Source organism: Patiria miniata, unplaced genomic scaffold (assembly GCF_015706575.1).
Source record: "Patiria miniata isolate m_02_andy unplaced genomic scaffold, ASM1570657v1 HiC_scaffold_8, whole genome shotgun sequence".
Taxonomy (NCBI): domain Eukaryota; kingdom Metazoa; phylum Echinodermata; class Asteroidea; order Valvatida; family Asterinidae; genus Patiria; species Patiria miniata.
Window position 1 is genome coordinate 5,271,625 of NW_024037075.1, and position 24,025 is coordinate 5,295,649.

Consider the following 24,025-nt stretch of genomic DNA (forward strand, 5'->3'; position numbering starts at 1 on the left):
TGGTATGTGCCTCTCGCAAGTATAGTCGTAAACAACTCCTTGTATGGAGATTGGCGCGCGCGTTGTGCGTACTGCACGATGTGGCGCAGAATGCAGCTTTGCTGGTGTAGTGTGAATTTAGGACTATGAAATACAGTCTCATTGGTAATATTGCGCATGTCTAACCGAGAATTGGGACGTTCAACCAATAAAAAGGGTAAAAGGGACCAGAATTCATAGGAGTCCAAATTGTATGTGACACGGAAAAGTGTTTAAGACCAGCCAGCCGGTGTTTTAATCAACCGTTTAAGACCGGCCACTTAACGGGCTCTCGACCAATAGGAATGGGTAATCTGTCTGAGGTATTTATTAAAAATGATTAATTAATGACACAATGGTTGCAATGATATCAGCGGAGCAGACGACAGTGTCTTTACATTTCATTTTAAAGTTCCGCTGCACAACAAACATTTGACCTTGGTTTTTCAAGAATGCCAGGCGAATAGCGTTTGGTGTATACACGGAGCTGAGAAGCTAATTCAACGCACTCATACGTGCATAGTATTGAATAGTTATTACGCATGGTGTGGCGATTGGACTTATGCAGTGAAGAGCCATTGTGGTTTACACTGAAGGTGTTTTACTCAATCAATCATGCGTGTCCATTGGATGTGCGGCAAGTCAACAACTTCAACTCACCAGAACGCCCAGTCTACTTGAACTGGTACGTATTGTTGTTTTTCTTGCAAACTTTACACGCTCTTCGAATGTAGATGACGATTATGACCCATCCCGGGTCACACATCTGACTGCTTTGGTTAGTATATTTGTTCCAGAATTGGACCTTTTTGGGGGTGGTCCGTGTCTTGTTACTTAATATCGCATAGGTGAGGTTTGCACATAGAATAAATGTACATCGAACCTCATTCAATCTTTTGTAACAGAGCGCAATGTAGGTATAGCCATGGAGCAGCTCCATGGTATAACCGAGTTTTCCGCTTTGCACATTTTCTACGTTATGCATGGTATTGAATCTTGAAAAATCTTGTTGATTTCCCCAAATGCTGAAAACTTACGGAGTTCTTTCTCCGTCAATTGGCCAGCGCATTGTTGTCAATTGAAGACAAAGAGTTTTACAATTCATCAGCAGGCATTCTATGAGATTTTCTCCATGATTGTCCTATTTTGCAGCCCCCCAAAAGGGTTGCAGATCCCCTCCCCTCCCCTGTAGATCAGCCATTAGAAGGCTGTTTTCGTCACGATTTTTTTCGGTTTTTTTTCTTTTACTTTATTTTGCACGGCACTTTGGGCACTATATGATTCCTTCTTGTACTTGGTACACACTTAGACCAGCATCTGCATAATGTGCGCCGAACATTGATGTCATCATGACGTCATCATGAGTCCCGTGACGTCACATTAAAGGTGCATTTTTAAGGCCTTTATTTACAGAACTAAGAGTCCGATTGGATTGAAATTTAGTACGTACCTAGGCTGGGATGTGTTAAAGATGAAAATTGAAGTGATGTCATGATGATGTAATCACAATATGACGCCATATTAAAGGTGCATATTTTGAAGGCCTATATCTACAGAACTACATGTCCAATTGGGTTGAAAGTTGGTATGTGACGTGACGTTACATTAGAGGTGCATCTTTCCATAAGGCCCGTCCCGATCACTCTGCAACTTTCTTCTGCACATATATATTTATATAATATTGGATGGCTTTGAGGTGGATACAAGAATATATTGCATGAGCTTTGACAATATTGCACGAGTCGAAGACGAGTGTAATATTGTCACAGCGAGTGCAATATATTCTTGTATCCACCGAAAACAAGCCATCCAATATTATTATTATTATTATTTATATCAGGCTGACTTGATCCGCAAGAAGCACAATTCATGACACTGTCTACATTACATCTTCTTCGTTTAAATGTGTTGTTATGATGACGTAATCACATGACATATGACGCCATATTAAAGGTGCATATTTTGTAGGCCTATATCTACAGAACTACATGTCCAATTGGGTTGAAAGTTGGTATGTGACGTGACGTTACATTAGAGGTGCATCTTTCTAAGGCCCGTCCCGATCACTCTGCAACTTTCTTCTGCACATATATATTTCATTATATTAGTCTATAAAATGATACGCCGAATGTGTTTATCAACGAATATAAATCTAGTTGTATGTGTTTTTCTTCCAGAAAAAAAATCTAGTTTTCACGCGCTTGATACGTCTTTCTGCATCGATCCCATAACATGAGTGAGGAGTTTATCACTGGCGTGCGATACGCCTTGACGGTGTGTGCCGTGGTGGCAGCCGTGGCCAACCTCCTGGTGTTAGTGGTCTTCGCTCGGACCAGCCGTCTCAGGATGAAGTACTACGGCCTTCTCATCAACCTGACATTGGCTGACTTGTTCTACGCCGTCATGGCCATCGCCTTCACCTGGGGCGAGTCTGATCTGCTCTTCCTGATCTTCATCTCCGGCTACTTCGTGGGCGTGTGGACGATCCTTGCCGAGGCCGTCAACCGGTACCTGGCCCTGACCTTCGTGGACACGGCGCGCTACGACGAGCTGGTCACCAGGAACCGTTTGGTGGGGATCTGCGCGCTGATCTGGGTCGTCTCATTTGCGGTCGAGATCCTACCGGCATACCTGGCTCACGAAGACGTTTACCACATCATTGAAGGAGTTGTTAAGCCTTTGGTCGTCTTCGCATTCTGGCTGATCACTGCTGGGCTTTACTTCGTCGTGTTCCGTAAGATTCGACGTTACACCATCCATCTCGCGACCTCCAGCCCACCGCTGCAGAAGCCAACCGAGGACCATCAGGTCCGTACTCGGTTGAGTCAGATCCGTCGCTTGCTGGTCACCTTTATGTTAATTCTAGTCACCTCGTTCGTCTGCTGGATGCCGTTCAGTATGGGCGGCCATTAGGGCAAAAAAGACAAAAAACAAAAATAAAACAAAACCACAAAATTAAACAAACAACACAAAAATAAACGAACAACTCAGAAATAAACGAACAACTCAGAAATAAACGAATATAATTCAGAAATAAACGAACAACTCAGAAATAAACGAATATAACTCATAAATAAATGAGCAACTCAGAAATAAACGAACAATTAAGAAATAAACAAACAATTCAGGAATAAACAAATATAACTCAGAAACAAACGAACAACTCACAAATAAACGAACAACTCACAAATAAACGAACAACTCAAAAATAAACGTACAACTCAGAAATAAACGAACAACTCAAAAATAAACGAACAACTCAGAAATAAACGAACAACTCAAAAATAAACCATCAACGCAGAAATAAACAATCAACTCAGAGTTAAACGATCAACTCAGGAATAAACGATCAACTCAGAAATAAACGATCAACTCAGAAATATACACGAACTCAGAAATAAACGAACAACTCAGAAATAAACGAAGAACTCAGAAATAAACGAACAACATCCCCAGGGTGTCGAGCAGCAGTACGCGCCCACCATGTACCATACATTACAGAAGTGCAGACGACATAATGTTTACCGCGGCATTCAAAATGGCGGACACCTTGAACCGCGCGCTTCACGCGATGAACACGTAGAAAAAACGGAGGGTAAAAACGTAGTGTTTTTTCGTCGACGACCTCCGAAGCCAGAAAGAAGTCTATGCGAAAGGTAAGCCTGGGATGCAGTTTAATTTTTATGATGAAAAACGTTGACTTTGTAAACGTTTACCATGGCATTCCGTCATGTCTAGTCTGTACGTCATGTGAACGGTATGCCAATGCCGGCCGGGTTTGGCCACATGTACTGGGCTGGGATGGCGCGGCGTGGCACTGCGCCATGCATGACTACGTTGGTCCATGGAGGAATTCCTCCATGGTTGGTCAGACAGGAAAGAATGGGAATTCCATACACGTACGCCACTAGTTTTTCCCTGCAATGACTATACTAGTAGTAGCCACCAGAAGCGGTAACATGTCCTAAAAAGTGATATTTACTGGGAAAATATTGAAATATTTAGTGAGAAAACATAATTTTTCAGACCAGTCTCATTATACTGGTTTGTAACACCATGGTAACAGGGTGTGAAGTAACCTCCATCTAGGAGGTAGACTATGGGATTCTTTCCCCGGACGGGTATGGTCTATGTGTCTTGTTTATTTTTTGAGCATTTTGCCGCTTTAAAGATCAAACGACTTCCGCGACTCTAAAATTTTATTCATAATTCTAATAAAAGAGACTTTTTACCCGTTATTTTTCAGTTCGAGTTGAATTTTTTTAGTATCTTTACGCAACAATTTTTACAAACGCAAAAGGCCCCTAGCCCCCTAGTACTAGTATTAATGTTGAGCGCGATCGGGTGATCGTGATGCTATCTGTCGATTGCGCTGCCACCAGTCGAACCGCTTCTCAAATACGCCATTGACATGGTTTAACTGTTTAGCCTGAAATACTCAGTGAACCCCAAATAAACTGTGAACTGCTGTGTGCATATTGCATTATTTTGGTGACCCACAAAAAATATCATGCATTGTGTGTTTGGAAGCAGAGAAAATGAAGAAAAAAATGAATTGGATTTACTTAAACAAAATCAGCAGTTTATTTCAGTTCTCTTTGGTTCCACTGGTTGCACAGGGTACAAGAGTAATGGTAGTAATCCGAACAGGATGTCAACATGATGATTAATTTGTAACTCTCAAATTTTGGTTGCAGGACGATTCTAGTAACATGGAAGGGAAGCCTGTGATGAAACAAGATCCTTCCGAGAAGTAATCATGAAGCGGAAAGTACAACTTTAATATGCCTCATTTTCTCATTGGAGCAGACCATTGCAGCCTCATCAGCTGGTTGAGTCTGTTGCAGTAGCATGCGCGACCGTTCAACGGTAAATGGGAAAACAGTGACATTTTCTTGGAGAGAAGATACCCCTAACCTACAGGAAGCGTTCAAAAAGTGCGCTGCTATGCTACAATATTTGGCCCTCACTAAATGAAGTACATGTAGGCCTAGTTTTTTTTCTGTGTAGCCTACATGTACATGTACATGTAGGCCCTACTTAAGTCTTTGTTGTCACTCTAAGTCTAATCCATGTCACATTTGCAGTTCTACATGTACATGTAAATTGTAACTGTACAACTTCTGCACACAGAAACTAAAAGAGGTGCTACATTTTTTTCTGCAGATATTTGTAAAAATTATTAAATTTAAATAGATACATGCAGTGCTAGATACATGTAAAGTAGCGGCCAAACTCAGATTTCTTCTTTTTGCCTAGTGAGGGCACTGTACCAGAAAGATGGTAACCAAGCTCTCCTTAGCAACATAGATTTAGCGTTGTAGAGTTTGCAACTTGTGTGTTAAATTCTTCGCCCAAAGCAATAATCGCTGAGGTTTATTAAACGGTTGGTACAGCAGTTTACTGTTAAACAATTTCTATAAATTATGTAGTGATAAGTGTGATATTTAGTACCGTTTTATAGCCTATAAGTTGCATTTTCAACGCATTTGTTGGTTGCATAGTCACGGTATTGTGGAACCTGTTAAAAGCACATGTACTGCAGGTCGAGATTTATACAGGGTGTACCTAAACCCTTCTTGCATTTAGACATCAGTATTCTTTTAATGTGGAGTAGCTAGTATAAATGCAAATTGTTGGACTGACACTGGATTTAGGTCATAGTTGATACACTCACTCCATGTACATGTACATTGTAGGGGCCTACATGTGTATTTACATAAACATTGCTTTGGACATGTGTGTGCATGTGTTTGGAACATGTAAGTGATATGTAATGAGCTAATTCTGTTACAATAAGGTTACACAAATACACATGTACTGGGTAATTTCTTGTAACAAATACATACATTTTATTTTCTATTTTATTGTAGTCAATCTGTGCCTGACATGTACCACTACAAAACTGTATTAGCAGAAGTTGTACTACACAGTAAAGTTTCTGGATCTGCAGCACAGCATTGTCGTCTTTAATCTTTGGCAGATTCATGTAAATTTTACAGAGAGTTGTGTTACTAGGGGCCAATCACAAGTTTAAACTTCACACTCCGCCCCCCATCCCCCACCCAATTCACCAAATGTCCCATCCTCCAGTGCCTCCACCCCAACCCCCATTCCACCCCTAACCCCCACCCCACCCCTGTCCCCCACCTTTGTCAAACAGATATCAGGATATTCATATTGCACAAAACTTAGAATGGTGCACCTTTAGTTCATTTTGTTCAAATGTTTGTGTAATCTCATGAAATGATGTTATAGTGTTACAGGTTGAGCATGGTTAACTGTACATACATGATATTTTGAAAAGCACAATTGTATACATTGTATACTTCTCAAAAAAAATGTTTACAACACAAGTGATATTAATATAACTGCTAATTTAACATTACAATGTGGGTTTTTTTGGATGAGATATTAAAGCAGTGGTTTAATAATTAACTTGCAAAATGTGAATTGTACTTTTTTTCAGGCAGTTTCTTTAAGTTACACACAAATAATGCTTGCCCCAGTCTAGTACAATGCAATAAATTAAAGCTCAAGAGTGGAAGGAAACCTTAAAATGTTGTTTAAAAAATCCTTTTACTAAACATAACAAGAACATGTAGGAAAGAATTCCATATACGGATGTCAATAATTTTTCCTTGCAATGACCTACCAGCCATCAGAAAGCGATAACATGTCGTACAAAGTCAAATACAAATGTATAGCAGGGAAAACATTGAAGAATTTAGTGAGAAAACAGAAATGTTCAGACCACTCTCAAAGTTGTATACAGGGTCTCAAGTGACGTCCGTATGTGGAATTCTGTCCAAAATGTGAACTGCCGTATATAAATCAACAGTTAACTTGCAGTCTCTAAAGTTGGTTTCCAAAACCAATCGACGAAATACATCCAATCCTTGTACAGATACATGTTAAGTTGCTCCTATTCTTAATGACACATTTAGCTCAGTAGAAACACAAATTGCTTAGTAGAAACATGTATTTAAACTGTCCTAGGTGCATATATGTTTCACCTAAAATTGCACTAACTATTCATAGAAAAGTAAAGTATAGATTTTTAAAGATGACTAAAAAGTCTGCAATTTGTTGACAAAAATTTTAATGTCTAAAATATAATTTTAATAATAACATGTACATGTACATGCACTTTTACTCTTTGAACTAGAGCAATCACATTTATGACAAGACCAATTAACTAGTTTTGCCAAATAAAATTTGTGCAAGGTGTCTTGATAAAAAATTGCAAACCCTGGGCTATATGGTAAAACATTGACCTTTATGAAATTGGAGAATCCTCAATGGTTTCAAAAATGCCTCAATGAATGAAACATGTACAAAGACTATGAGCACATCGCTGTGGCATTGGTGAAAATTCAAAGGTCACAACAAGGCACACCTACAACTGCCATCTGCATCTGCACTTGGTAAAACTCGATTTCTCCTTCGTCATGGGTTTTGATTCCCTCAGTTGCAGAGGAAAATTGTGCAGTCCTTTTTGGCTAGAATCACTTCCTTTAGTGTCACCTCTCTGAACCTTGACAGACTGTTCACCTCAATAAGTCCTCGGACAGAATCCTCAATGACAACCTGGACAGGGGTTGCAGCAAGTTCCAAACTAATTGAATCCTCTGCATAAATGCATCAGTGGTTGCAGTGAACTTTCTCTCATACATGTATTTGTGGATTTTCGGGGGTCTTATAATAAAAAATCTCTATAACTTTAACAGTGCATTCGCCATTTTACAAGGTACTCGGGGAGCCGCAGCTAGTAGCCAGCTGCTGTCTACATACTTGTATCATGGAGCTAAGATCTGGTAGTTAAGCCAGAATTTCAGTCCATACTTGGCATGGGCTGTGGAACACATGCAGCACTTATCAGACAAGACTAAAGTTGCTTTCTTTCAGTTGAGTTTCTGTTGCTTTCCATCTGGATCATTGATGTAGCTGGCTTGAACACCGTTCATAATATCCTGCTCTCTGTTGGGACAAATGACAAAATATATGAAACGGTTTAGCATGAAAAGTTGCAAAAATCTCATCACAAACTCTTTAAGACCAGGCCTACAGAGATGTTAATCAAGTTGTAATCAGGGGACTGATGGTGGCAGTGTAGAGTAAAATAGAGTGCAATCACCTATCATAAAGCTATCCAGAAAAAGATTTATACCTGGAAATCACCATGACAGTGACCATGGTGACCCTATGCACAAACATAGGCGTCGCCGAGATTTTTTCTAATGGGGGGTAAAACATATTTTTCCCAAAAAAATCCTGTATTTCTCAACATATTCTCAATTTATCAGTTTTAGAGGGGGGCAGGGACATTTTGCCCCCCCCAACTCATTAAATTTACAAAAATATGACTTTGCACATCTATTTCTTAAATTTCCTTTTTCTTGTTTTTTTCCTTCCTTTTTTGTGTGGCTCTTCTGGGGGGGGGGGGGGGGCACCCCCCCTTGCCTCCCCTCCCTCGTTTTTTCTCGGTAAATACTTCAATATGTTCTCCAGCTGATGGCTGTTAACACTGCAGGGAACATGATGGGAAGATTCCCATATCTGGCCATCCCTGTGCACAAACCGTATGAAGCTGGTCTGGACATTTCTATTCCAAGTGTTTCCTAAATATTTCAATATTTTCCCAAGCTAAATTTTACTTGTTTGGACAAATTATCACTTTCTGATGCATGATAGGTCACTGAAGGGGAAAAATAGTGATGGCCAGATGTGGGAATCATTCCACCTCGGATATAGCTCGATGGTCGGTCTGACCATGCATGTACCACGGACCATTTATGGTCCATTACCACGGACCATGTAATGGTCCGTGGTCTGCCCACCGCACCGCGCGCTAGTACAGTGGCCAAACCCGGCCCACACGCATGACGTACAGACATGATGGCGGGATATATGCCATTGACATTGTAAAAGTTTACGAATAAAGTCGACGTTTTCCATCATAAAAATCAAACTGTAATCAGGCTTACCTTTCGCTTAGACTCCTTTTATTAGGCGTCGGAGGTCGTCCACGAAAACCCACTTCACCCGTCATGTGTCATGTGTCCGTGTTTATCGCGTGTGTGAAGCGATGCAAGGTGTCCGCCATCTTGGATGCCGCGGTAAACATTATGTCGTCTGCACTTGTACTTCTGTAATGTATGGTACATGGTGGGCGCGTACTGCTGCTCGACACCCTGGGGATGTTGTTCGTTTATTTCTGAGTTCTTCGTTCATTTCTGAGTTGTTCGTTTATTTCTGAGTTCGTGTATATTTCTGAGTTGATCGTTTATTTCTGAGTTGATCGTTTATTTCTGAGTTGATCGTTTAACGCCGAGTTGATTGTTTATTTCTGCGTTGATGGTTTATTTTTGAGTTGTTCGTTTATTTCTGAGTAGTTCGTTTATTTTTGAGCTGTTCGTTTATTTCTGAGTTTTACGTTTATTTTTGAGTTGTTCGTTTATTTTTCAGTTGTTCGTTTATTTCTGAGTTGTTCGTTTGTTTCTGAGTTATATTTGTTTATTCCTGAATGGTTTGTTTATTTCTGAATTGTTCGTTTATTTCTGAGTTGTTCGTTTATTTCTGAGTTATATTTGTTTATTTCTGAGTTGTTCGTTTATTTTTGTGTGTTTTCGTTTAATTTTGTGGTTTTGTTTTATTTTTGTTTTTGTCTTTTTTGCCCTAATGGCCGCCCATAGTTCAGCGTGATCCAGATGGTCCAATTCTTCCACGGAGATCTGGAAAACCTAGAGGCAGCCTATTGGATGTCCGGTGCGATCTACTGCCTGGCGCCCTTGATCAACCCGTTCATCTACTGGTTGCGGCTTGACGGTTTCAGAGAGGGTTGGCACCAGATGTTCTGTGGATGCTTCGAGAAGGAGTCCAGCCCAAACATCGAAGCAGAAAACACCATCTCCGAAACGGGCTTGTAGGAAAAAAAACCCTCTTTGATATCAAAGAAAACCCTTAGTACTAAGGGTGCATCAATACAAATTGGCGCCAATTTGTTTGGGAAGGGAGTCTCTAACGTTTATTGATTACAATTTTAATCCATTATTAAAGGACCTTTGTTCAAATAGTATTTAACAGCAGGATCATTGCTACATTATTCTTTTAAATCACAATTACGTTTGACTAGAATTTGAGAAAACATTTTGTGTGAGAGCGAAAGTTTAGATTATTTAACAACTAAACAAATATTTAATAAATTACAATATGGTGGAGAGGGTCAGATTTTAATTCATATTGGTAATTAACATTTGAAACTGAATAGTAGTTGTGGTGTCTAGTAATTTAAACTCACATTAGTAATGGAAGTTTTACAATTTATAATTTGTACAAATATGGTATTCCAGATAGGCTAATGGTTTTTCAAGCTAAAGTTGAGAAAGAATTTCCTTTTTTTTCGAACTCGGCACACCTTTGTCTTCTTCAAATGGTGTTCTAGCTCAGTTTGTGAATTTTGTGAGTTTGTGAAATTTTAAATTTTCGTTTCATATTTTTGGTAATAATAATTGGTGTCGGTGTTGAGCTGTGAAGTATATCTTTGAATTGTTTTCATTTTTTTTAAGCCGCGTTTGGTTGTTCAAATTGACTTTGAATCTTTTGTAAGCATGAAAACACGCACCAGCAATTACGCTGAAATCAGAAACAATATACGCAACATAAATTCACTCCACAAAACAGACAAGTCAAGAATTATCATAAATGTTTCTCTTTATTTAAATTATGTTTTCTTTTAACCCAAAATGAAAACTATTTCTTAAAGACGTTCAGTGAATACCCTACTAGGCGAGAAACCCTATTAGCAACATCCCACTTAATATAACAAATCCATGTTCCTTTTTTCCCCCCGAGGAAAAACTATTTCTGCAAATCTTTTGATTTTGGTTATTTATATCTTAAAAGGTCACCATAAAAGAAAAAAAAACCCAAATAACTTTTGACTTTTCCTTGATAAAACTTGGTGGTTGGAAAACACGCATACAAGTGCTCAGTGTATGGACCAATCCCGGCACGCTGTCAATTCTATCACGAAGGCCCCCTTCAATGGTGAAAGCATTGTGTTAGCTATTGTTCAGATGATCCGTCACAGGGCAGCTGCTTTGTACAATAGCGTGCACAATGGTGTCGCCATTGAAGGGGGGGGGGGGGCTTGTGAGGGTACAGTGTGCACGCGCCTCGATACGTCTATACAATGCATTGCGGTGAAGTTTGAATAAGTTATGTTGACCTAATATAATTATGCAATGCATTATGTTATATGCATTTCTTTATAATTATGCGGGTATTGTTGTCCACTCAACGATGCGTTGCAAACGCGAGGCATGTACAAACGTGATTTAAAAAAAAAACATTACTTGGGTTGAGACAAGAAAAGGACAAGTAAAAAAAAATCTTGTTTTTGTTGGTAATACTTTTTAAACCCTGCCTTGTTTTCTGTTCGTTGTTAAACACATCCAAATAAAGTACATGTAAATGGAAGGTACATTTTGGGGAATTAAATAAGCCATTTGCGAGAAATCTATACCCTTTGGGATTTACATTTCAATAACATCTTGTACACTGACTTGCTCAGAATGCTTGGCACATTTTAACTTTGAATTCTCCAGACCAAAGACACCGTTGCTAATCCCATGATTCGGGGCAAGCTCTTGCATAGTTACGTAAGAGACGCTCAGCATCAATACATCGCTCACAATGGGTGAGAATGGCACAAAGACACCAGACCATGCCAGAGCTGGGTGTTGCTAGCATAAGGCTTGCCCCGAATCACGTGATGTAGTAACAGTCTCTTTGGTCGGGAGAATGCAAAGTTAAAATGTGCAAAGCATTGGATTAAGTCAGTGCTCCTGATTTTATTCAAATTTAACTCGCAAATGGCTTATTGCAGAGCTGGTAATTAATTATACATTATGTTCTATCCAGTCAATCGTATTAGTTCAACCGCAATGTCGGATCACAAATATACAGGCGGTGAACAATGACAGAAAGTCACTGTCACGGTTCTTTCAAATTACTTACTGGATGACTTAAAAAGACTTTTTTTGAATAAAAATATTTCCTTGATGTCTTCCCATGGACTAGACCGAACCACAATTTGCATCAAAAGTCTCACGATGTCCATGAGAAGTCGTAGCTAAACTTAAATTCCCATGGTAATTCAGACTTTACTCATTAACCGTCAAAGCTTCAGTGAGAAAATGTTAAGGACACGACACAAAAATCCGAAGACAAAAACGGTTTTTAGAAAAAAATACATGAACACACGTACAAACACGTAAAAGGTCCTAAAAAGTAAAAGGAATTAAAGATTTCAAGAAAGAGTGATTCTACACTGCTCCTATGTTTCCTAATACTGGTATTCATTGTTGTTCCTGTAGTGATTCCATCTTAGAATACTGAGATTTTCCCAAACGGGGATGACCAGGTCTGAGTTCTGAATATTTCATTTTCACTCTTAACATTTGAGATAATAAGGTACGAAAATCACATGGGCAAAATGTTTCGACTTTTCGGAGTGGTATCGAGCCTATTCCCGAACTTGGCAACACCAAAAGTTCAGTTGCCCTAAAAATTTGATTAAAAAATGGGCAGAAATCACTCAATAACTTACAGTTGATGGTACAATGGAGATACCTTAATTGTTAAATGCCATTCATGATATTTCAGCTTGTGATGCAATCACAAGAGCTATGTTCATGAGTGATTAACAGTTTGGAGGTTTGGTCATTGCTTTCAAATAAACTCTCTAGAGCATTAGCAGTAAATAGGGCCAATCAAGTTCTAAGGAAAGTTTGGTCAAGTTTTGAAGCACACGTGGGAAAAACATCATGAGGTACAAGTCCACACTTGTAGTTATGGACAGGGGAAGGAGTTTTTCTTAGGATGGGATCGGGGGGGGGGGGGGGAGGGGGAGGAAAGGGGGAAGGGATGAGTTTCTAGTTTAAAGATTTAGGAATTACTAGGAAAGAGGTACAGGGGGTCGATCTCAAGTACTGCCCGCCGATTTGTCTTTGTGAAATTTATCAACCTGCAGAGAATAAGGAAAGAACAAATAATTTATACAGGTTACATAAAAAATTCAATTATACCAATATGTAAACATGCACAAAATCCTTGTATTCATTATCTGTTTGCACCTGTAAATGATGTCGAAATAGCGCCCTCTGTTGCTAAAATATCTGGCATATTCAAGTTACACTGCCCTCCTGCGATTATGGAGATGTCAAAAACAGCGCCCTCTATTGCTCAAAGATGACATATTCGAGTTACAATGCCCTCTTGTGATCATGGAAATGTCCAACACAGCGCCCTCTGTTTGTCAAAGATATGGCATATTCAAGTTACACTGCCCTCTTGTGATCATGGAAATGTGAAAACAGCGCCCTCTGTTGCTGAAAGATTTAGCATATTTGAGTTACACTGCCCTCTTGTTATCAAGGAAATGTGAAAACAGCGCCCTCTGTTGCTCAAAGATTTATTCAGGTTAAACTACCGTCTTGTGATCATGACTTAGTACAACAGACTTAGACTGGTTCCTGCTCCCATAATATGAGATTTCCCATTTATAGCCATTTATTGGATCGCCTGAGCGTGTGCGCAGTATGATTTGTTTATTTTTGAAAATGATGTTTACAGCTTTGCACATGGCCGACAGTTGAACACATGGCTATACAAAACCTGACTCTTACCATAAGCAGTAGGCAAAATCGCCACAGTGTCTCCACGGAAGGCAATGTTCTAGCATTTCAACTTCATAGGTTTCAAATACTGAAGAGCAGGGCCCCTATCGTTATTGACAGTTGACAGAAACACTTTCGAATTCAGCGAAAATGGAAATTATCACCCCACAAATTGCCCATTAGTGGCCCATTCCGCGCTTACATTATCAATGTGTTTTTGCAGTCAGGGGCCGGGAATCAGACCTAGTTGCATTATATCTTCCAAGTCTTGCATATAATTTGCATACATTAGGAGGAAATCCACCTGATGTATTCCTAATCCATTGCCCACAACCGGTCCCTACATTCGAAGGGACCGGCGACCAGTCTACAATAGACGCTGAATACTCACAATTTTTTTAACATGACCTAGTGCGCTCTCCTTCCCTTGGCAGTTTTCTGTGCCGTATGGTGGCGGGATCTCCACGCTCTCGTTGACCACAATGACTGGACCTTGCCATTTGCACGGGAGTCTGGGAAACATCAACAGAACAAAAAAACAAACGGAACGTTAAACCTAACCAAATTTTTGGAGGATGTTTTCATACATTTTGAAAGATAGAACCCAACCTGTATAGCATGGATTTTAAAGATGATGCCCCACGCTCTTTAAAGGGAAAATACAACATTTGCAAACATCAAAAAATAAAACTACCAAATCATTTTGAAATACCTTGCTGGACTGTAAGTGAATGACAGTGTAAAGCATCCTGTAAAATCATGGCACCTGGTATACTGTCATTTTCAAGAAAAGTGGTATTTTTGTATCAATTTCCAACGCTGATCGGCCGACCAGCGTTGGAAAAAACTGGGTGTTTTTCTTCAAATACTGGCCCCAATTGTCCATTGCACTTGTTTGCAATTGCTTACAAACCTATGAACGGGTACGAGCCAGCTAGACTGGTTCCCTGACCTTACAATTCCCCAATGTATGTAAACTGCTCTGTTTCTTCTTATATGGAGTCAGGGAACCAGACTACAGGAAAATTATTGTTTTTCTTGGATTTTATAGCATTTTCGAACCCAAAACCTCAAAAAAGTCAGTGTAACTATATTTGCTATATATTTCCAACCCCCCAATTCCATCCATTTCTGAAAATTACAGTAAAAGCAAATGATGTATATTCCCTTTAAAGAAAAAACAACAACATTTTTTTCTCTGGTTTGGGCGTCTGCAAGCTTCTGAAGGCTTCATTTTGGCACAAATGAATGTGCCTTACGAGAGCCAAATTATTGTCAGGCTGCAATTAAGTATTTTGTGAATAAATACTTCAATGACTAAACATCGGTGGAGTTTTTTCATTGGATGTATCATTCAAACAAGAAAAACAAGTAGCAATTGAAAAATAATAATAATCATTTTTAGGGGTCAAAATCAAAATTGTACAGAAATGCAATTTTTGTTTAAGTACCAACAATGTGCCTTGTAAGCTCAGTGGTCAAGAAATTAAGTCATCTGCACTAGTAGAGTAAGCAGGATCGGAGGTTATGGGTTCGAGTCCCATCTGAGCAGGCTTGGGAACTTTTGTCTCAAAAAAGTTGTTCGACAGTACTATCAAGTATCATTGTTATTATTTATTTCTTTTTTTGGTAATGAAACCAAGTATTCCTCAAAAGCGCCCTAGGCACTGTAGCCCGCAAGCCTGAAGAAACCTGAAGAGAGGAGACAATGAGAAAAGAAAGTACAGTTTCAGAGGTGGGAGGAAAATCCCGGAGTACACTGGGGGAAGCCACGGAATCAGGTAGGGACTGAAAACCCGATCCACATGTTGGCCACAGCGGGATTCGAACCCGGGTCACAGCAGTGGAAGGCGAGGAATGCACCGCTACGCCAACCTGGCTCCCCCAAACTGAGTATGCTGTGGTTATAAAATTGCGTCAGGGACGGGCAAAACCCCAACACCCACATTAGGTACTCACGTTTTACTGATTGTGTGGAATAAACTTTGTGCTTCGGCGCTGACGCCCTCTTGTAGTAATTTAAAGGCCGTTTGTTTGGCTTTGATGGCTTCCTCCGCTCTCTTTTTAAGCTGAAAAAGAACACAAAATTCAAAACACTTATTTTAAATTCTAGACCTTAGCCCAATTTTGAGCTGCTTGTAGTAGCTCAACAAATCTATCTCTATGTTAGTTAGTTAGTAACAAACTTTGACATTGTCTATTGCTCCTACATACAACATTTTGACCGATTTCAACCAAACTTTGTCAAAAGTATCAGTTGACCAGCCCCAACATGTCACATGACCAAACTGGGGTCAAAAGTCATCATGGCGTCACTGGGGTCAAAAGTCTGAATTTTTTTGAACTCAAAACACTACTCCTTCCTGAAATTACATGGCACAATCACAAGACTCATGCGAGAACACAAAGCGTTGGCCCGCAGCTTCCGAGATCTGATCAAGCTTGATCGTATTACATGTAATGGAAAATCACGGGGTACTCTTTGTGAATACAGGTTTTGATTGGTTTTGATTGGCCCAAAACTGACCAAGCACAGTACGGTTTTATGAATTCTTCAGTGAATAAACACAATGTAACACAATGAAGTACAGTTACTAATGGGATAAGGATTGGCAATGTTGAGTGCACATCTTGAGAGATACATGCTGGCGCATTATAAACGGGTCTCAAAAAGACAAAAATGGTGACGACAAGAACTGGAGGTTGTAATCGACAATTTAGACAGCATGATCTGACGGAAAAGCATAGATATGTCAAGTCAACACCTCGGCTTCTTCTGAGAGCCATCCTCTTTTAGAACTAGTTCCTCCACATTAGAGGAGTGTCATGGTGGAATGTCATGGCCTAGCGGTTAAGAGCACCGGACTCATGTTCTGGTGTTTCAGAGGCAACAGTAACGTGGGTTTGAGCCCGCCGGCGGACACTTGTGCCCTTGAGCAAGGCACTTAACCATTCTTGCTTCGTCCTTCAGATGGGACGTAAAGCCGTAGGTCCTGTGTGTTGTATAATGCACATTAAAGAACCCAGTAACACTTGTCGCTCAGAGAAGGGGTTCGCCCCGGTGTCCTGGCAGTGGCCGCAGCACCTTATAAACCATTAAAAGGTGCTACATAATGGGTCTCATATTTCTCATGTACTTCATTCATCTAATAATAGAGATAACTTCCAGTGCTTTGAGTACCTATACTCCGTTGCGATAATGCCTGAATAGGCTTCTGCAACGTAACCATACAGACAGATTGAGTTTTCTCTGCAAGTGCCAACTGCACAGACATGAAAATGGGCTGTGCATTAATGAGCAAGCCACGATGGGCGGCCTCCGTGTTGTCGCTGTGACAGTGACATCCTCCTACCTTGGGTGTGTTAAGTTTTGGCAACCTTGACGGGGCTTCTGAGGCTACTCTCTCCACCTGAGGATCCTTGGCAGCATTCAGGTTGACGATGCGTATATCGTGTGTGTCCTTCCTTTCGCTATTTGTTGACGGCATTTCTGGGGAAACTGGTGAAGGATCTTTTTCTTTTCTCTCTTTGAACATCTAAAAGAAATAATGCTTATGTGTCTGTACAGCCTCATTAAAGGGACACTAGGTCCTGGAACAGCCCAATTGGGCTACAAAATGCGCTTTGAACGAGATGATGTTAATCGGAAAGAACATTTAAAACTACGATATAAACATCCCCACAACTATCCTTTAAAAACTGGGCATTTTTGTGTTATTCCTGTATTATGCGTGCGAGAACGAATTTCGGGATCCACTTTTGCGACCCCATAAATTCGAGCTGTTTGGATGCTAGTTGTGAATTCAGTGTTCGCCTTTTGCGGATGTTGAAGAAACCACATTTTTTTCATTGCTGATTGGTCATCGCTGTTCCCGAGACACACAACGTGTATATTGTACACTGTAGGAGAACGACACAAAAAACGTATTCATACTCCGTCGTGTCTGATGTAAACAACCGGGGATTTTTCCTCTTTTCTCGGGAACGGTAAGACATTAGGTTGGTTTCCTTTCAACCACATGTTTGAAATAGAATAAATAAACAATCCAAAACATAAAATATTCGGGGGTTTCAGGACCTAGTGCCCCTTTTAACTTTGGGATAAAGAAATGAGAACCACAGAATACTACAAAAATTATGTATGCAGGCACCAAATACCAACAAATACTATGAGTGCTGTGCCCACTTATACGCTGAAGTACTGCATACAACAGTTTACTACCAGTAGTATTTTGTACCTTTAGGTGAATAGGGTTAATGTTTCTCCAACACTGGACTTCCTCTGTGTTTAGATCAACACAGCAATGTATGATAAAAAGTATGCCGATGATTTGTTTACGTCTTTAACGGGAAAACAAATCCATGGTTTCTCAAGGCCACCTTTACACTCGTGGGAGCTCGTTAATTACTACTCCTTGGAAAGCAGTCGTTTTACACGACAACGCACCAGGCAAAAATTGAACCCACTAGCGGCGCCTGAAAGCGGTGTGGTGCCCACATACATCGCGCGCACAAATTGTTCAATTGTCATCACGTGATGCATTGCATTTGCATAATTCACCACACAAAATATGGACAACAGCCGTTGGAAGTGGACGTTTTTTTTATGCACAAGCAACCGATATCAACAACATTTTTCATTTTTAAGATTTTTTTGTTCTGTTTCAAGTCGATCAATAGCTTCGTGAATAACGGCTGAATGGTATGAGGTATGTTAATGGAATCTGGGATGGGATAATTAATTATAGAGGTGAACAAAGAAAAATTTTAGGGAGGCCATTTTTGAAGGGTCTCTTAAGATCTAACTTTTACACCATAGTTATGTCTCCAGCGCTACATGTGAATTCCTGATGAGCATGTCATCTGGATGTTACTCAAGCTTCTTTATGTTGCATGTTAATGGCAGTCGAAAATTACTGTATTGCGGTTCTGAAAGTATGATGAATGTTGCAGTAAACATGGTAAATCATGGCAGACAAAATGACAGTACTAGGCCTATGACTAGTATGAGTATGATGAATGTTGCAGTAAATGGCAGATGAAAATTTTCAGACAAAGTTATAAAATCAGAACAAAATGTCCATTTATTTTCGTTGGATTTTTCGATCACGTCCACTTTGTCATCAACTAGCCCCACTTGTGTGGCCTCGGTATTGCTGCGCTGTACGTTCGGCCACACACCTGGTTTTCCAACCCACTGAGGAGTTTAGTCCAAACTAAGCCTGGCGCACCTTTTTTTACATACAACTGCATATGGTTGTATTCTACTAATACTATGACGTCGTATCTTTTGCCCTCCGGGTAGATAAGGTTATCTTTCTTCAAATGTGCAAGTTTCGGACTAAACTCCTCAGTAGATTGGGAAACCAGACGTGTGGCCTAACGTATAGCGAAGCAATACAGAGGCCACACAAGTTGGGCTAGTCATCAACTAGCCCGACTGCGTCTGGCCATACAGTACTATCGCAAGCTCTGTAGTACGGCCAGACGCCCGATGCTTCCACAGAGACTGAATTTTTTTGGCCGCCGATGTAGCGATCTTTTCATCCAGGACACAAATTTCCAAAGTTAAGGTTCGTAGTCGTAGAGCAACTCATACCTTTTCGAAAAAACGTTCTTTGGTCTCAATATTTTCATCCATCTGGCCACAAGACGAATTTCAGTCATCAGATTCCACAAATATCGTCCCCCATGCGATCCCCCATGCGATTTCAAAATGGCGGCCGCGCTGTAATGTATGCATTATGCGAGCGCGCTTGGGCAAGATAATGAATATGCATCATAGTTTATGACGTTTGTCGGACACTCAGCGCGGCTGGCCATACAAACACGAGGTCATGAACTAAATAATGCATATTCATTATCTTGCCCAAGTGCGCTCGCATAATGCATACATTACAGCGCGGCCGCCATTTTGAAATCGCATGGGGGATCGCATGGGGGACGATATTTGTCATGTTTGTGGAATCTGATGACTGAAATTCGTCTTGTGGCCAGATGGATGAAAATATTGAGACCAAAGAACGTTTTTTCGAAAAGGTATGAGTTGCTCTACGACTACGAACCTTAACTTTGGAAATTTGTGTCCTGGATGAAAAGATAATCGCAATCGAAAGATGTAGCAAAATCGCTACATCGGCGGCCAAAAAAATTCAGTCTCTGTGGAAGCATCGGGCGTCTGGCCGTACTACAGAGCTTGCGATAGTACTGTACGGCCAGACGCAGTCGGGCTAGTCATCAACATGATCAAGATATTCGTGAAACTGAAAGAAATCCTGAACCCACCATGGCATGCCCACGTTTACATTGAGTTCGTCGCTGATATGGCACGCAAATAAAACGAGATTTCTCGGCAACCACGCCACCAAAAAAGGATACTGAGAACAAGGAACTTGCTGACGGGGTCGTATGCCATCACCTCCCCCGAAATTCTCTCTTCGAAACATGTCTTGCAAGAGACCCAGTTGCCGATTTTGAACAGTCCTTCTCCGAATGAGTTCGTACCGGCAGCCATCTTGTTCGTTTACTACCTCGTGCGCATGCGTTTCACTGATTAATAACGAACGTCGGTCAAAAGAGGGCGCTATTTATCATTAACGGGTGGCAAAGAAATTGAAAAATCGAGGGTTTTTTTTGGGGGGGGGGGGGGTGGCATGTGTCACTGCAGAGCAAATTTACTGGTTTATAACGCATTCTCTCATACCAGTTGTTTCGAAATGGAAGGTTGTGGTTAAAAGAAATTGCACATGCAAAGTTTCAATTTGATTTTAACCAAATTTGTATTAATTATTTCTTGAATCCCGGCCACCCATAATATTGTTCGGAGTAAGATTGTTAACTTTTTAACCATAAGTACAAAATCCTTTTCCCATCTGGATGCTCGTCATCTCGAAACCGGGAAATCATGGTCCTCTGATCTGCCAAAGTCATCGGATCAATGATGGGACTCGTACGGGTTTGCTTCGGCTGTGACTCTCGCTGGCCTGTAGGGCGGCGCGCGAACGACGCCAGTTCCGGTGTGGCAATGAACGCAAGCCTGTCGTCTCTAACTATCACGAAGACAGACATGACGAGTCAACCGTTGTACCTAGCTGATTTAAAGGGGAAATTTGACCGCTTCTTATAACAGTTACAATTCCTTCAATAAAATAAATACCTGAAAGTGTCACGAAAAGCGGACGAACTCGAGTTTCAAAATTTCGACCTGCCTGCCAAGGCCAGGGTCGACGCGTCCATCGTGCGGCCAGGGGCGCTGTTGCAGCGAAGTCACAGTCAGACTTAATCGCTGCTGGAGAACAGCCGACAGTGAAAGAAAAGCTAGATCTAGTGTCGTCAAAAAGAAAAACAGTAAGATTGATTGCCAAGGCTGGTAAAAAAAGTTACGAATTTTTAACAGAAATCAAATTGATATTATTTACCCCTTAACTTGCCGTCGTATCATCAATCGCTACCCCAATAGTGTGTACTAGTGTTAAAGGGCCCATGCAAATGTAACTTTTTTTTAATGCAATCCTTGATAATGCATCTTTGTGTCGTTGTCCTATTTAACCTGATTTCAATTTCTTTTTGCCATTTTGAACTGTATTTGGTTCCCTTTTTGGGTCCCTTTTGGAATTTGTGTATTCATGAGCAAAACTGTGATGTCATTCCAGGCAGAAACCTCAATGTTACACTAAGCTACTTCAGCACAAAAAAGTTGCTAGAATTTCGGATATTTTGCTGTCATAAATTTTCTTTTCTTTAGTGATTCGTTGTCGTGTCAGTACATGGCAGTAAGCTATTGATCAAGTCTTTCTCACAAATGTTTTCAATGAGCAAATTGTGGGTTAACAATGTGAACAGAAAACCCCCTAAACTGAGCAGTTTCTTCCTAAAATGACATCTAGCAACAGCGCCCTCAGTTGTCTGAAAAAGAATCGAACATTTTAAATGTTTAAAGAAGTGCACTTTTCAATAAAAAAATAACCAAAAAGGCATGTCAAATAGTTTTCATACATTTCAATATAGGAGTAGAGTGTTGCACAAAATGTGTTCCTCAGAAAAATCATTGCACGAACCCTCTAACAAAAAATGTGTAAGTGGCCAAACATTGTTTTCACCTTTCAATATTTCTGCAGAAGTCTTTTACAAAGGCCACTTGCATTTCTTCACACTGTTCAATATGTTATTATTACTCTATGATTCCAATTTCATTATTTACTTCGTTGTTATGTGCTTTCGGATCATCAGTCAATCTTTAAGACTTATGATACAGACACACGTCAAGCAAGGCGAGATTTCAAGAGTCAGGGTTCACAAATTAAAAATATGGCGGCCGGTGACGAAAGATGCGCTGTCGGCGATGTGCACTACGTCACTGCGCATGACTGCAACCAATGATAAATGACAACCCACTTTAATAAAAAGACTTAAAGATGGCAGACTTTTTTTTTAACCAAGGATGGATTTGTCATTTTTAAAACTGTTTTGTCATTTTATATTAAAAATGCTGGTTTTGAAATACGAGACCCGTACGAAGTCAGGATGAACGGGACGTGTTGGGGGGGGGGGGGGAGGAGCTTAGAAACAACCGGTCAGCGAACTCGACGAATCATGGTGCGAATACTTGGGTTCGAAATATCAAAGAAAAACTCATGAAAATTAAGTGCTGCAGTTTTTAAATAGGCCTACCCCTCCTTAATCTGAGATATGAAATGGGCACGATGGTTATGGACTGAATAATATATCTAAGCGAACGGATTTTAATAGTCATCTGTACTGTAAGGATCAACGACCGTAATAATTTTAAAACCTTAAAATGGTAAAACGCAGGTATTATATCCTGCCTTTCCAGCCACATTTTGAGCAACAGAGGGCGTGTATTAATGACCCCACATGTCGAGGCACGAACAGACGTAACTCCAAGGATGTAGACCTAAAATTTACTTGCTATTATTCAGAAAAAGTGCATTTGAACAATATTTTATTGATGATGCTATATATCCTAGATTTGCCCCTTCTAGAGAAATGAACCAGACACAACTCAGCCAATTCATTTCCTAGACACCAAAGTAGGGCACTTCCGAAACGCTACACACCTGGGCCATCATCGCGTTTTACATGCTGACCCCGATGTCACTGCGCAGTCGCAGTCATCCTGACCCGAGATTAGGCCCCCCCCCAAAAAAAAATACTGAATGAAACCTTAGCCCTTAATTGCGTCTCACCTGGTCGCCTGCGACCTCCTGGGTGGCTCTGGAAACGATCGTATATTCACCTTCCACAGGTGGGGGCCTTGAGAGCTCAACACTGGGTGGCTTGGTAGGCTACCACACGGAGGGAACTTCGTCACCGGGAATGCGGAGACATCAAAGCGGGGCCGACGAGCCAGAATGCCCGGCTGGGGTCCCAGGGGGCGCCGCTGCGACACGGTAATTAGAGGTGAGTTCGTTACGGGGCATTGGGAACGACTAGCGAACGCTATTATTGGTATGTCGACGCCCGTACAATGCTTATTGACGCTTTTTATGGGGAAAGGTGGGAATGATTGATTGCATGGAAGTCATTTATTTGTGTTTTGCGTCACCAAGACGAATATGTCTTACGTGCCGAGTGACGAAATCTACAACTAGAACATTGTGGAAAACATGATCATGTACAGACTTTTTGCATGGCGGCCATGTTGGAGGTACAGTGTATTTTGTTTCACAGGCACGCACACGAGTTGAGGATTCATTGTTACTGTATAAAAATAACTAGAACCATCAACCATGACCTTCAAGATGGCTGCTATTTGCAAAGGATCTGTTCATTTAGCTGGCATTTACAATGCTCGATGAAGTAATATGATTGTATTGTAAGAAGATAGTACCCGAGGTCAAAGGTCAGATTTGATGGCTAGAAAAAAATTAATGTAATTTGAGTGCAAGTTCAATTTTCTTGAATTGCTTAATATGTAAACCATTTATCTAAAAAATAAATTAAAAGATCCCAGAGAATAAGAAATTCAGGTCACAGGAGATGAACAATAGCGAAGGAATGCAATCGTTACATGATACAGAAATGACTTGATATTATTCATATTTTGTTACTAAGAACTTGAACACTAAAAAATAGAGGAATAGTTAAGAAATTAACACCTGCCTTACTTAGTCAATGTTAGTCAGAAGTCCTTGCAACATTTGTATAATTATGTATCAAATCTTGATCAGTTTGTTTCAACTTTCAAGACATTTCAACTTGCAAGACTTGCATCATCTGGATAACCTTGTCTTCAGAGTGTCATCACCACTTTCAATTCGGATTCTAAATTCATACCCCCCCCGTTTCTAACGAGTACCTGTCCC

At 40.5% G+C, this 24,025-nt stretch overlaps 2 protein-coding genes and 1 long non-coding RNA gene across 4 annotated transcripts; 2 read left to right on the forward strand and 1 right to left on the reverse strand.

Moving 5' to 3' along the window:
- Window positions 1-551: 551 nt before the first annotated feature.
- LOC119719246 (neuropeptides capa receptor-like) lies at window positions 552-10,948 on the forward strand. 2 transcript variants are annotated; one of them, XM_038188620.1, is made up of 3 exons: window positions 552-796; window positions 2,196-2,910; window positions 9,714-10,948. In XM_038188620.1, exons 2-3 carry the CDS (start codon window positions 2,251-2,253, stop codon window positions 9,945-9,947), a joined length of 894 nt encoding a protein of 297 aa, XP_038044548.1. In that variant the 5' UTR covers window positions 552-796; window positions 2,196-2,250; the 3' UTR covers window positions 9,948-10,948. The 2 variants fall into 2 exon arrangements, with proteins under 2 accessions (XP_038044548.1, XP_038044547.1); XM_038188619.1 differs by having other exon boundaries at window positions 553-703.
- LOC119719248 lies at window positions 3,585-6,456 on the forward strand. The gene is made up of 2 exons (XR_005269891.1): window positions 3,585-3,674; window positions 4,716-6,456. It is a non-coding gene; the product is annotated as an uncharacterized LOC119719248 (long non-coding RNA).
- Window positions 10,949-11,946: 998 nt separating the features above from the next.
- Window positions 11,947-20,246, reverse strand: LOC119719247 (protein LSM12 homolog). Its single transcript, XM_038188621.1, has 5 exons — window positions 20,079-20,246; window positions 17,054-17,190; window positions 15,660-15,769; window positions 14,092-14,212; window positions 11,947-13,048 (listed from the first exon to the last, which is right to left on the reverse strand). Exons 1-5 carry the CDS (start codon window positions 20,212-20,214, stop codon window positions 13,007-13,009), a joined length of 546 nt encoding a protein of 181 aa, XP_038044549.1. The 5' UTR covers window positions 20,215-20,246; the 3' UTR covers window positions 11,947-13,006.
- Window positions 20,247-24,025: the final 3,779 nt, after the last annotated feature.